This window comes from Ammospiza caudacuta, chromosome 23 (genome assembly GCF_027887145.1).
Source record: "Ammospiza caudacuta isolate bAmmCau1 chromosome 23, bAmmCau1.pri, whole genome shotgun sequence".
In the NCBI taxonomy this organism is placed as follows: domain Eukaryota; kingdom Metazoa; phylum Chordata; class Aves; order Passeriformes; family Passerellidae; genus Ammospiza; species Ammospiza caudacuta.
This window is the reverse complement of record NC_080615.1, coordinates 6,902,550-6,915,998: the sequence shown is the minus strand read 5'-3', so window position 1 is coordinate 6,915,998 and position 13,449 is coordinate 6,902,550. Positions and strand designations below refer to the sequence as shown.

General features: G+C 51.0%; 1 protein-coding gene across 1 annotated transcript; it reads left to right on the top strand.

Moving 5' to 3' along the window:
* Positions 1–711: 711 nt before the first annotated feature.
* OAF (out at first homolog) lies at positions 712–13,108 on the top strand. Its single transcript, XM_058819080.1, has 4 exons — positions 712–940; positions 9,070–9,204; positions 9,967–10,147; positions 11,628–13,108. The coding sequence occupies exons 1-4, from the start codon at positions 719–721 to the stop codon at positions 11,900–11,902; spliced, it is 813 nt and encodes a 270-aa protein (XP_058675063.1). The 5' UTR covers positions 712–718; the 3' UTR covers positions 11,903–13,108.
* Positions 13,109–13,449: the final 341 nt, after the last annotated feature.

Here is a 13,449-nt window from a genome sequence, read left to right as displayed (position 1 = left end):
TGTGCTCAGCCTGGCCTCTGGGTGATGGATCAGCACATTCAGGGCTGTTTGATGGATCCGTGTGCTCATCCAGGTCTGTTTGATGGATCCACGTTCACAGCCAGGGCTCTGGGCTCTGGATCCATGTGCACATCCAGGGCTGTGTGTGATGGATCCATGTGCACAGCCTGGGATCTGGATCCATGTGCTCATCCACGGCCCTGGATGACGGATCCACGTGCACATCCTGGCCTCTGTTTGATGGATCCATGTGCATCCAGGTCTGTTTGTGATGGATCCATGTGCATCCAGGTCTGTTTGTGATGGATCCATGTGCACATCCATGGCTCTGGGTGATGGATCCATGTGCATCCAGGTCTGTTTGTTGGATCCATGTGCACATCCAGGTCTGTTTGATGGCTCCATGCGCTCATCCCGGTCTCGGCCGCCTCTCGCCGCTCCCCCTCCGTGCCCGGCGCTGTTCCTTTAACGCCGGGGCGGGCGCTGCTCGGCGGGGCCGTCCCGGCTCCGGGGGGGAAGTGACGGGCGGGGGGCGAGGGCCGAGCCCGCTCGGCGAGGGAGGGAGGGAGGGAGGGAGGGACGCAGCGAGGGCCGCTGAATGAGCGCGGCGAGCGAGGCAGCGCCGCGGGGCCGGGGGCGCGGCGGGGCCGCCTTTCCCCGCCGCCTTCCGCGCTGCGGCCGCGCCCCCCGCCCGATGCGCTGAGCCCGGCCCGGGGGGATGCGCGGCCCGCGGCTGCCGGCGCTGCCCGCGCTGCTCTGGCTGGCGCTGGCCCCGCTGCCCGGCCCCGCTGCCCGCGCTGAGCTGCGGGTGCGGGTGCGGCTGCCCGGCGGGCAGGTGACGGAGGAGAGCCTGCAGGCCGACAGCGGCGCCGACTGCGTCAGCCTGGAGCTGAGGGCGGCCGACGGCGCCCTCGTCACGCTCACGGCGGATTTCAGACAGGTACGGGCTGGGGGATAGCGTCCCTGGGGGGTTCAGACTGGTGTGGAGCTGGGGAGAGCATCCCCGGGGGGTTCGGGCAGGGAGCGAAATGGGGAGAGCATCCCCGGGGGGTTCGGGCAGGGAGAGAGCCGGGGAGAGCATCCCCCGGGCGTTTGGGATAAGAACGGAGCTGGGAGAGCATTCCCAGGGGATTCGGGCAGGGAGAGAGGTGGGGAGAGCATCCTCGAGGGGTTCGGGAAGGGACAGAGCTTGGAGAGCATCCCCGGGGGGTTCAGACCGGTATGGAGCTGGGAAGAGGATCCCCAGGAGGTTCGGGCAGGGAGCGAAGTGGGGAGAGCATCCCCGGGGGGTTCGGGCAGGGAGGGAGCCGGGGAGAGCATCCCCGGGGTTGTCGGATAAGAGCAGGATTGGGAGAACATTCCCGGGGCGTTCAGACCGGTATGGAGCGAGGAGATCATTCCCGGAGGGTTTCGGCAAGGACCGAGCTGGGTCCATCCCCGAGGGTTTCGGATAAGAGCATCCCCGGGTGCCGCGTGGTCCCGGCGGGGCCGGAGGACGGTGAAGGCTGCGGGATGGGAGCGCTGGCCCCTGGCGCTTTCTGTAGGGTCTGGTCAGGGCTTTTCGTGCACTCCGTGAGTGCTTCTTGTGGGATGAGCGCTGGGGATGGCGATCTTCGCGTCCTCCTTCCAGACCCGAGTCCATCCCTGCTCGGAAGCTGGAGAATCTTGACTGGGTGTCCGGGAGCCAGAACTGTTCCAGAGGCATGGAAGGACCCTGGGAATGCACAGGGAAAAGCCCATCCATTCTCTCGCACCGTCGGGGGCTTTGTTTGAGCTCTCCCGCACAGCTCCAGGAGAGTGAGCCAGGCTCGCTGTGCCCACCGCTGTCACGCCTGTGCCCGGGGCTGCCTCCGTGCTGGAAACAGCTGGAATATCCCGGTGGGGACAGGCAGCAGCTCTGGTGCTCCTGCCTGAGTTGTGAGCAGCGCCGTTTGCACAATTCCTCACAGTTTTGCACAACTCCTCAGAGTTTTGCACAAATTCCTCAGAGTTTTGCCCAATTCCTCAGAGTTTTGCGTGGCAGGCTCAGCTCAGCCAGGCAGGGAGCAGGGGCAGGGCTGGGGAGATTTTGGGTTCCTGCTGTGGAGGTGTCCGTGCTTTGCTGTATCTCTGGGATATCTCTCTCCACGATGCCATGGGGTGCAGGTGATTCCTCAGGGGGGCTCCTGCTGCCTTTGGGGGCTCCTGTGGGACTGGCAGCTGTCAGTTCTGAGCTGAAGCCCCAAATCCCACACATCCCATGGGATGGAGATGCCAATCCTGGCTGGATGCAGAGAACTCCCACAGCCCAGGGAAGCACAGCTTGCTCAGGCTGCCATGGCTGTGTTATCTTCATTCCAACCCCCCATCCTGGCTCTTTGCTCAGGTGGACTTTGCTTTGCAGCAGGAGGAAGCCCAGAGCCATGAGATAGGAAGGTGCTGTGAACCTTGGAGCCTTTTTGCCAGGGATTGTTCTGGTGCCTCTTCCCTGTTCAATCCCAGTCTCCCTGATGTCCCTTTTCCTCCCTGAGGTGCCAGCAGAAGCCATGGCGATGTTGGAAGTGGTGGCATGTTTCAAATGTGGCATATTTCAAATCCGGCATGTTTCAAATACTCCAGCACATGTGCAGGGAAGCAGTCCTGTGACTCCTATTAAAGAAAATATTAAATAATTGCAAGCCATGGGAGTTTAGGAAGGGCTCTGAATCCGTGGATTGCAAACTTGCACATTCCCAGGCCAGGGAAATCCAAACTCGCTGCAGATCCTCTAGGCAGAACCTGGGATGTGACCTGGTGGTTTTATTCAGCATTTCTCACTTGCTTCAGCTCCTCGTGAGAGCTCAGGGCTCACCCACTAACCCAACTGAGTGTGTGTTACATCTTCTCTCCCTCCCATCCTTATTAGAGCTGAGTTTATTCTGGGTTGGGGCTCTCTGGAGGTGTTTTGGGTCCATAAATTAAATCCTAAGCTCTGCAGCCCCTGCTGAAGTGATGGTCCCTGGAGGGCTTTGCAAGCATCCAGTTTGCAGAAATACATTACTGATCCTCAGTTTTAGGGCTGAGTTTATTCTGGATTGGGGTTTTCTGGAGGTGTTTTGGGTCCATAAATTAAATCCACAGCTCCTGCTGGTAGTGAATGTCCCTGGAGGGCTTTGCAAGCATCCCATTTGCAGAAATACATTCCTGATCCTCAATTTTAGGGCTGAATTTATTCTGGATTGGGGTTTTCCGGAGGCGTTTTGGGTCCATGGGTTAAATCCTGAGCCCCTGCTGGAAGTGATGGTCCCTGGAGGGCTTTGCAAGCATCCCACTTGCAGAAATGCATTCCCGATCCTCACTTTTGGGGCAGCTGGGGCCTGACTCTGTCTGCTCCGTGGATTTGCTGGAAAATAGCTGGGAAAAGCCAGGGGAACATAAAGGAGCAGGAGGTGCTTTGTGGTGAGGTGAGTAATGTGTGAGCAAGCCTGGCCGGGCATCCCCCCCCGCCTGACCTGCTGCAGCTGCACCCAGACAGTTCCCAGTTCTGCCCAAATTACCCAAATTACACAATTTCTGCCTGCTCTGGAGGTTGTGGGGCTCTGAGCGTTCCCAGCAGCAGCTGGGGTTGTTGTCTGCTGCCCTTGAGCCTGATGATGTGGCCAGGATGCTGGGGTTTTTCCACAAATGAGTTTTCCATTCCTCTGGCTTAAACTGCAGGGGGTTTGTCCAAAGTCAGGGGTTTATTTGCTATTTTTTTTATTATTTTTTTTTTTCTCTCTGCTGCTGGCAATTTGTGGTTGCCAGACCAGGGGCTGGAGAAGAAAGGAGCTAAATGAGATCATTGTTCATTGCTTTGGTGGGACTTGAGCAATGCCTGGGGCTTTCTTTTCTGGGATTTTCTTTTCTCTTCCATCCCTGCCTGCCCTCCAGAGCTGGAGCTGTGTCCTCAGAGCACACCTGGTTATTTTCTCCTTGGTGCAGCACAAACTGGGCAGTGCAAGCTCAAACTGGGACTGATTTTCTGAGCAGAACAGGGGTGACCTTTTCTTTTCTTGCAGTTTGAAAGAAGGGAATGAAAACACTTCTTTTAACGTGGTCAGGCATAGGGTTATGTATTGCGAAAAATCAAATTTTGTGTTGTAAAAAATCAAATTTCGTATTGCAAAAAATCAAATTTCATATTGCAAAAAATCAAATTTTGTATGAAAAAAAATAATGACGGGGCTCAGCAACCTTGACTGCTGTGTCTGATCGGAGTGGAGTGAGGTTGCCAGTTGTTAAACATGGCCTGGGAACAAAGTAGGTGGGTTTATTTCAAGGTCAGCACAAAGATAGGGAGAAGTTTCTCTTCCCTTCCCATTGCTGGAAAAGTTGGGCTTGGAAACACAAGCGGGGAAGCCTGGGGAGTGCTTTAACCCTTGCACTGCCAGTGCTTCCCGTGTGGATACAGCTGCTGTGTGATGGTTTTGGGGTGCTGGTGTCAGAATTTCCTCATGCCAGCGGGGACACGTGTTGGGTGACAAATCACCAGGTGGCACAGAAGGCATCTGAGCTCAGATTTTATCTGTGTGGTTTGGAAAGCGGCTTCTTCTCTGAACTGATACCAAAAGTGGGAAATGAGGGACATTCAGCAGCCTTTGGGAGCGGTCATTAAAATACCCTGGTGTTTTTTACTCTGTAGAATTGTGTTTGTTGCTCAGAAAGTTTGCTTTTTATTCCCCCTCTCCCAGCACATCCTTGATTTGCCTTTTCAGATACCCGAATATAAAAGGCAGCACACCCAAATTCTCCATCCCAGCCACTTCCAGGCACAGAGGGGTTAAAATCCATAATCCCCACCCATTCAGGGTAGCTCAGCTGGCTGGACCCCGGGCGTGGATGCAGCACCGAGTTCCCTGTGCTGCGCAAACTCCGGGAATTCTGCATCCCTGGGTGCTGACAGCAGTGCAGAATCGGCCCCAGCAGTGCTGGTGTCACCCCCTGTCCCCCAGCAGCGCATTCTCCTTTTTTTCCTGTGCCACTGCAAAGACAAAACTGGGTCCCCACAACAGCCCCCATGTCCTTAGGGGAGAGAAATTTGGCAGGAGGGCTGCAGGATTTATTGAAGTGATTTATTTCCCTGGGAATGGTTGCTGGGCTGGGAGCTGGACCACACAGGATTGTGAATCCCTGCTGGAAAAAAAAACCCGGGCTTGCAGGGGGGGCTGAGCTGCTCGCACCCCACAGATGGATGGGAGGGAAGGAGCTGGAGGAGTTCCCTGCTCCTCCTGGCGAGTGCCGTGGGCAGGGACAGGCAGCACTGGGGTTTCTGTGCTGAAACAATGGGATTTTGGGAGTGGGAGCACTGATTTCTGTGCTGAAATAATGGGATTTTGGGAGTGGGAGCACTGATATCCCTGCTGAAATAGTGGGATTTTGGAATGGGAGCACTGATCTCTGTGCTGAAATAATGGGATTTTGGGAGTGGGAGCACTGATTTCTGTGCTGAAATAATGGGATTTTGGGAGTGGGAGCACTGATATCCCTGCTGAAATAATGGGATTTTGGAATGGGAGCACTGATCTCTGTGCTGAAATAATGGGATTTTGGGAGTGGGAGCACTGATTTCTGTGCTGAAATAGTGGGATTTTGGGAGGGGGAGCACTGATATCCCTGCTGAAATAATGGGATTTTGGAATGGGAGCACTGATTTCCCTGCTGTAACAGCAGGATTTTGGAGCACTGATTTCCCTGGGACATCTCTCACTGATTTCCCTGCTGTAACAGCAGGATTTTGGAGCACTGATTTCCCTGGGACATCTCTCACTGATTTCCCTGCTGTAACAGCAGGATTTTGGAGCACTGATTTCCCTCCTGCCTTGAGGAGCTGCTGTGGCCTTGCTGCAGGGCTGGCTGTCCCCAAACCCCATTTTTGTCCCCCAAACCCCAAGCCCAGCTGTCACTGCCCCACTCAGGGCTGAGGATTCCCCACCCTGAGTTATCTGGAGAGTCCCTGCTCTGCTGGGACTTGTTCCCTGCTGGGAAATTCTGCAGGAACCTGGAGTTCAGGGTGCTTTTTGCTGCCTTGGCTGGGTACCCACCTTGGCACTGATTCACTGCTCTTCCTGCTGGGAAAAGGAGGGGAAGGTGCTCTCCAAGCTTTGGGGAAAGCTTTGGTGGCTCTTTGTTACAGACAAGTAGAAATAATATTTTATATTTAATTTTTTTAATCTTATTTTTTTCATTTTATATTTTAATATATATATTATGTAGTTATATTATATATACATATATTAATATAAATATATTTTTATATTTACATATTTATATATTCATTTTATAATTTAATAGATTTTATAAATATATTTATTTAGATTTACTTTATACATATTTTATATTTATATATTTAGTTTATAAATACTTAATAAATATATTTATATTTATATTTATATTTATATTTATATTTATATTTATATTTATATTTATATTTATATTTATATTTATATTTATAAAATATTGTTTCGACCCTGCTATTCTAGCTAAGCTAGCTTTAGCTTATAAGTTCCTTATAAGTTCCCATAAGGAAAAATCATAAGAATAAAGGCAGTTAACGACCTATTCTAGTAAGAAAAATAAGTTTACACCTGCATAAACAATAAATCTGTCCCATGAGAATCAGCGGAGAAAATATGTAAACTAACCAAACTAATTCTTTAAAATATATACTATATAAACTTTTAAATAGATAAACTTTACAAAGAAAATAGCAATATCAATATAAACAGATAAAGTAATATATAAATATAACTATACACATTATTATATATTATATATTATATAGATTATATATTAGTATAAATAATTAATTATGTATTTATATAAATATATAAATATATTTATATATTCAAATATATAATATATAATAACTTCAAATATATAATATATAAACTTTATAACTTTAAAATATAGAAGCTAACTAACTCTCTATAACCAAATATAGAGATTTGACAGACATACAGCCGGGCCATTTACTGACCAACACACACAAATAAATAAGTGTATTGTTAGCCAGTTAAGTCTTACACATTCCTTCTGATATTTCCCATAAATATGAGCTTTGTGACCAAAGAAGGGGCTTTTGTGCATGAAGAAACTGAGTCCTGTCTGCTTATTCAAGCTCTTTTCCCTCTGGAATCTTTTTGAAGCAGCCTGGTTTGGTTCTTGCTCCACCTGGGGCTGCAGGGAGAGACCAAAGCCAGGGAGGGATTTGGGACAAGACAGAGAAAAGAAGAAATTGGTTTTGTTTAGGACAGAGTGGTCACTGCAAGGTCCAGCTAAAGGTGGGATTTCCCCCCTTAGAATGCTGCAGGAGCCAGAAAATATATCCTTGGAAATATATCCTTGGAAATATATCCTTGGAAATATATCCTGGAAAATATATCCTTGAAAAAGCAGCTTTTTTAAGCTGTTTCAATGCTGGCAACTCAGCCTGTCCCAGTGCATCACCCTTGGTGCCACCTCTGGGAGTTTGGGCACAGGGAGTTGAGAATTCTTCATCTGCATCAGCCCTGAGGAGGAAAGAGCTGCCTGGCTGAAGGCTAATTCTTAAATGGATGGATCAGGAGGATTAATCAGCTGCTCAGCACGTTCTCATTTTACAAAAATCGCCTCCAACCTGGGAAGTGCTTCACTGTTTTTAATCTCCTGCCTGTGGAGGTTTTTCAGCCTGAATGCAAAGCGTGGCTCTCCCTGCTTGCTTTTCCCAGCCTGTTCAAAGGGAATTGGAATTAAACCCTCAGCTGAGGAATATGCCAGAGTCAGCTGCTGGTTTTAGTCCACTCATCCATGGGCCCTGCATGCTGGGGGAGCTCCCAGCTGGACCAGATGTGGATGGGGAATGTGGTTTGTTCCAGTGACTCAGTGGGACACCTCCCCATTAAATCTCTCAGAAAAAAAAGTAAAAAATTCCACAGCAATTTCACAAGAATTTTTGGAATCTCTTTCTTCTCAGTGCCGTTGTGCAGTCAAGAATTGCAGCAGCAAGATGATTCCTCCCATCCTGGGGTGTAAAAATGCTGTTCTTGCAGCTGTCCAGATGTGCACTGAATGGCATTCCCGCTGTTCTTCTGGGCATGGGAGAGAAGGCAGGAAATAAACAGGGGTCTCAGTGAGCAGGAAAAGAGAAATGCTCCCTCATGGGGTAGAGGGAGGCTGGAAAAGATAAATGCTTCTTTCTGGGGCTGGAAAAGAGAAGTGTTCCTTTCTGGGGCAGAGGATCAGCTGGAAAAGGCAAATGCTTCATTTTGGGGCAGAGGAAGGATGGAAAAGGGGAAATGCTTCCTTTTGGGGCAGAGGGAGGCTGGAAAAGGGGAAATGCTTCGTTTTGGGGCAGAGGGAGGATGGAAAAGGGGAAATGCTTCCTTTTGGGGCAGAGGGAGGCTGGAAAAGGGGAAATGCTTCCTTTTGGGGCAGAGGGAGGCTGGAAAAGGGGAAATGCTTCCTTTTGGGGCAGAGGGAGGCTGGCAGAGGCCAGGGCAGTGAGGCATCCAGCAGGAACAGCTCAGGAGGAGAGGGGTCTGATCTCTGGTTCTGCTCTCCAGCCCTGCCCAGCTCTCTGTGCAGGGGTTTGGCTGCAGGAGGTGCCAAAGGCAGGGGTTGATTTCCCTGTCCCATCCCTTGGATTAGGATGCGATGGCACCAAGGGGTGGCAGATGCCCACAGAGGGCACTGATGCCCCTAAATAGGGAGGGATTGATCCCTGCAAAGCAATCAGGGTTTGGTGCCAGGGCAGCACACAGGGTCCTGCTGTTGGCCAAGGAATTCTGCAGCTCTACATGAAGTAACTGTGACTGATTTCCAAGTTGGTTCTGGAAAGGACTGCAATCCATGTCATCTAAAGTGACAAAATTAGTGACCTGGACAGAAAAGGAAGTCAGCTGCAGCTGATCATGGCTCCTTCTGCCTTTAATAATTCCATTTTTATTTCTGTTCCACACACTCAGGGATGAGTAACTTTTTCTCCACTTGTCAAGGAGCAAGTGAGGGGAGGCAGCAGAGGAAATCTGGAGCTGCTTACTCAGTAAGGCATGAAGATGATGGCTCTCACTGTTGTTATTTCTCTCTCTGTGTCAGGAGGTGAAGATTTTCCGTGCCTTAATCCTGGGGGAGCTGGAGAGGGGCCAGAGCCAGTTCCAGGCCCTGTGCTTTGTGACCCGGCTGCACCGCAACGAGATCATCCCCAGCGAGTCCATGGCCAAGCTGCGCCAGGTACCGGCTCCCTCCTCCCCTCCAGCCAGGAATCCTCAGCGTTTTCCTGCCTGGATGCCCTCCCCAGGCTGTTCCCTGGCTGCTCAGCCCTTCAACCCACCCCTGACCACCCCTCCTGATTGAGGGGTTTGGTATTAAACTGAGTTTGTCAGTGGTATTGAGCCAGATTTAGTTGAGCCTCATTGGTGTCGTGGTTTAGTTGAGCCTAATTTGTGTTGGGGTGTGAAAATCCCTTTCCCAATGAAGCGAGGACTGATCTGGGACCATTCCTGGAGAAACCACCACAGGCAAGGGTGAAACATCGTGGTTTCAGTACCAACAGGTTATAGGATCTGTTCTCATATCTGTAAGGAATGAGGTGCGCCCAAGATTGAAGTTGTGATGATTTCCTCTGCAGAAAAACCCCCAGACAGTGAGGCCTGGAGCACCTCAGCAAGCACCTGCTTGAGGGGTTTGGTATTAAACTGAGTTTATCAATGGTGTTGATCCAGATTTAGTGGAGCCTAATTTGTGTCAGCAATGTGAAAATCCCTGCCCCAATGAAGCCAGGACTGATCTGGGACCTTTATCAGGACAAAACCTGGAGAAACTATGACAGGCAAGGGTAAAACATCGTGGTTTCAGTACCAACAGGTTATTTTACTCACCCAGGTAGGGTGCAGGTGCACATCTGTTCTCACATCTGGTGGTGTTACCACATCACATTGTGCTCTAAGGGATGAGATGCGCCCAGGGTTGAAGTTGTGCTGATTTCCTCGGCAGAAAAACCCGCGGACAGTGAGGCAGGCAGAGGAGGTGCGAGGCCTGGAGCACCTCAGCATGGACGTGGCCGTGAACTTCAGCAAGGCAGCCCAGCTGAGCTCCCACATCCACAACGTCTGCGCGGAGGCCAGGGAGGCCATTTACACCCGGGAGGAAGATGTCAAGTTCTGGCTGGAGAAAGGTGATTTCCCTGGAGCTGCTGCTGTCAGTGGGCTGGCACGGTGCCCTGCTGGCTCCTGCCAGGTTCCTGGGGATCAGTACTGATTGTTTTGGCTCTGAGGCACGTGTGTCACCCTGCCTGTGTGTGAGCAGATCTCGCTCCTCCTGCTGGCGCTCCCTGAGTGAACCTAATTTGGGATTTTAAAAGTAACCTTTTCACCTCCTCCACAAACCCAGAGGAGAGAGGGTTTTGTGTCTTTTGGCTTATTGTCCCCGGGGTTGTTTGTTCTCCTGTGGTTCCTATTCAGATTTAAGTCCCTGGAGATTCTCTGTCCAACCTCCTCCTTGACCTGGGGACTGTGCAGACGTACCAGAGCTGCCTTTGGTGGCTGTCTCCTATGGCTCAATCTCATAGCAGCACCCTGAGGGCTGCCTGTTCACCCTGAGGGCTGCCTGTTCACCCTGAGGGATCGCTGTTCACCCTGAGGGATCGCTGTTCACCCTGAGGGATCGCTGTTCACCCTGAGGGCTGCCTGTTCACCCTGAGGGATCGCTGTTCACTCTGAGGGATTTCTGTTCACCTTGAGGGATGCCTGTTCACCCTGAGGGCTGCCTGTTCACCCTGAGCGGTGTCTGTTCACCCTGAGGAATCGCTGTTCACCCTGAGGGGTGTCTGTTCACCCTGAGGAATCGCTGTTCACCCTGAGGGATCTCTGTTCACCCTGAGGGGTGCCTGTTTGAGGTGCTGCTGGACCTTGGTTTCCTTGGGGCCTTTTGCTCTCCCATGGCTCCCACTCAGATTTAAATCCCAGCAACTCCTGGAAACATTTTCCAACCTCCTCCTCAGCCTTGGGGCTGTGTGGGGATGGCTTTGGTGCCTCTTCCCTCCATCCTGAGTGCTGTGCATGCTTTCTCTTACAGGAGTGGACAGTTCCATGTTTGAGGTGCTGCCACAGGGCTTAAACCTGCCGGACCTTGGTTTCCTTGGGGTTTTTAATTTCTCCCGTGGTTCTCATTCAGATTTAAGTCCCGATAACCTCTGGAAACATTGTCCGCCCTCCTCCTCAGGCTGTGCGGGGATGACTTTGGTGGCTGTTCTCTCCACCCTGCTCCCGTCTGTGTTTTCCCCTACAGGAATGGATGGCTCCATGTTCGAGGTGCCACAGGGCTCAGACCTTGCTTTCCTTGGGGTCTTTTGCTCTCCCGTGGTTCCCATTCAGATTTAAATCCCAGCAACTCCCGGAAACATTTTCCAACCTCCTCCTCACCCTGGGAGCCGTGTTGGGATGGCTTTGGTAGCTCTGTCCTTTGGTGTCCCTCAGACCTGTCGGACTTTGCTTTTCTTGGAGTTTTTTATTTTTCTTGTGGTTCCCATTCAGATTTTAGTCCCAACAGCTTCTGAAAACACTCTGTCCAACCTCCTCCTCAGTGTGGGAGCCATGTGGGCTTGACTTTGGTGTCCATTCCCTCCACCCTGATCCCGTGTGTGTTTGCCCCCACAGGAATGGACGGCTCCATGTTCGAGGTTCTGCCCCGGGGCTCAGACCTGCCGGAGCTGCAGCGCTGCCGGCAGTGCCCCGAGCGCTGGAGGCCCTGCATGTGCAGCTACTCGCTCAGCATCGAGTGGTACCCCTGCATGCTCAAGTACTGCAAGAGCCGCGACGCCGCGGGCAGGCTCAGCTCCTACAAGTGCGGCATCCGCAGCTGCCAGAAGGGCTACACCTTCCACTTCTACGTGCCTCAAAAGCAGCTCTGCCTCTGGGATGAGGAAACTTAGAGCCAGGCCGGGCCTGCCAGGGGTGGTTTGTCTGCCCCAGCGAGGAGCTGGCTGCTCTGGAGAAGGGATGATGTTCACAGCGGTGCCTTGTGCTCTGTGCCTTTCCTCGTGGCCTGTCCTGGCCTCCCTCCCCACGGGGCCCTGCCCTCGCTGGGTGGGGATGCTCTGGCTCCCTGGAGCAGGAGATGCAGGTTTTGGGGTGAAGCACAGGGAAATGGGGTGCTGCCCTGCTCTGCAGCTCACAGGGGCACTTCCCAGCCTCCAGCTGAGCGGGCAGGGCGAGGATTTGCTGACCTGACATCTCTGCTGCTGAAGAGCCGCCTTTGCTGCCTTCACCACCTCCTGGTGACACATCCACGGGGAAACAGCTGATTTGTGGGACCACAGCCCCTGAACAAGGAGGCTTTGAAGCCCACCCAAAGCAAGAGCCTGCCTTTAGCTTTTCCTAGTGCCTGACTGGTTATATCCCCCTGTGGATGGAAGAGACACCGGGGGGAATAACCCAGCATCTCATGCCCCTGAAGGGCTGGTAATTAGGGCTTTAATTAATCCCTCTCTAGACTAGTGAAGGCCCAACTTTTTGTGTTGGCCTTGTGACTGTTCCACTAAGAAAGAAACATCTAGAGACTCGTGACTGCCACCATAACCCTGTGATGGAAAGGGAGAGGAGGATCCCAGGTGGGTTCTGAAGCAGACAGGATTCTACATCCGCGTCCAGTTTTCTGTCCTGCTCTGCCAGCTCTTCACAAGAAGCTCTTAAATAACTGTACTGCTTTGCTGTGCCTTGGTTTCCCCCATATGTTAAACAAGGGTGACACTGAAGTTTTCCTTGGCCCTGGAATGTTCCAGAAGGGACCAGACAAAGCACTGGAAGTGCTGCTTGGGTCTGTGTCCTCTTCTACTAAATTAGGACAAGCACAGAGGGGAGAGAAGCTCTTGGGCTCTTGAGGAGCCCCTGTGCCTCCTGGTGAAAAGCCTTCACAATGTGCCTTTTTGCCTAAAATACGGGAATTTTTTGCAAAAGAAGAAGAAAAATAATTTGGTTACAATTATTTTTGTATCGATCACTTAAGGGGGTGGGGGGAGAAGGGAAAGGTATTTTAATATTGGAACATGAAGTAAAACACACTTGAAATAATTTTTTTTTTTTAAAAAAGACAAATTATTTATCATTTGTAAGGTAAAATAAACTGATTTTTTAAAGCATCCTTGGCCTAGAAGTCTCTCTGTGCATGACACTCTGTGTGTGAATTCAGGTTTGTTCCTTTAGGGGTAAATCTCAAGCCTGCACCTGGTGAAGAACCATGGACTGGGGGAGAACATGCAGGAATTTTGGGCTCAGTGGTGAATACAGAAAATATTTCTGGTGAATAGAGAAAATATTCCTGGTGAATAGAGAAAATATTAATTATGATTATAGAAAATATTCCTGGTGAATGGAGAAAATATTCCTGACGTAAACAGAAAATATTCCTGGTGAATAGAGAAGATATTCCTGGTGAATAGAGAAAATATTCTGGGTGAATGGAGAAAATTTTCCTGGTGAA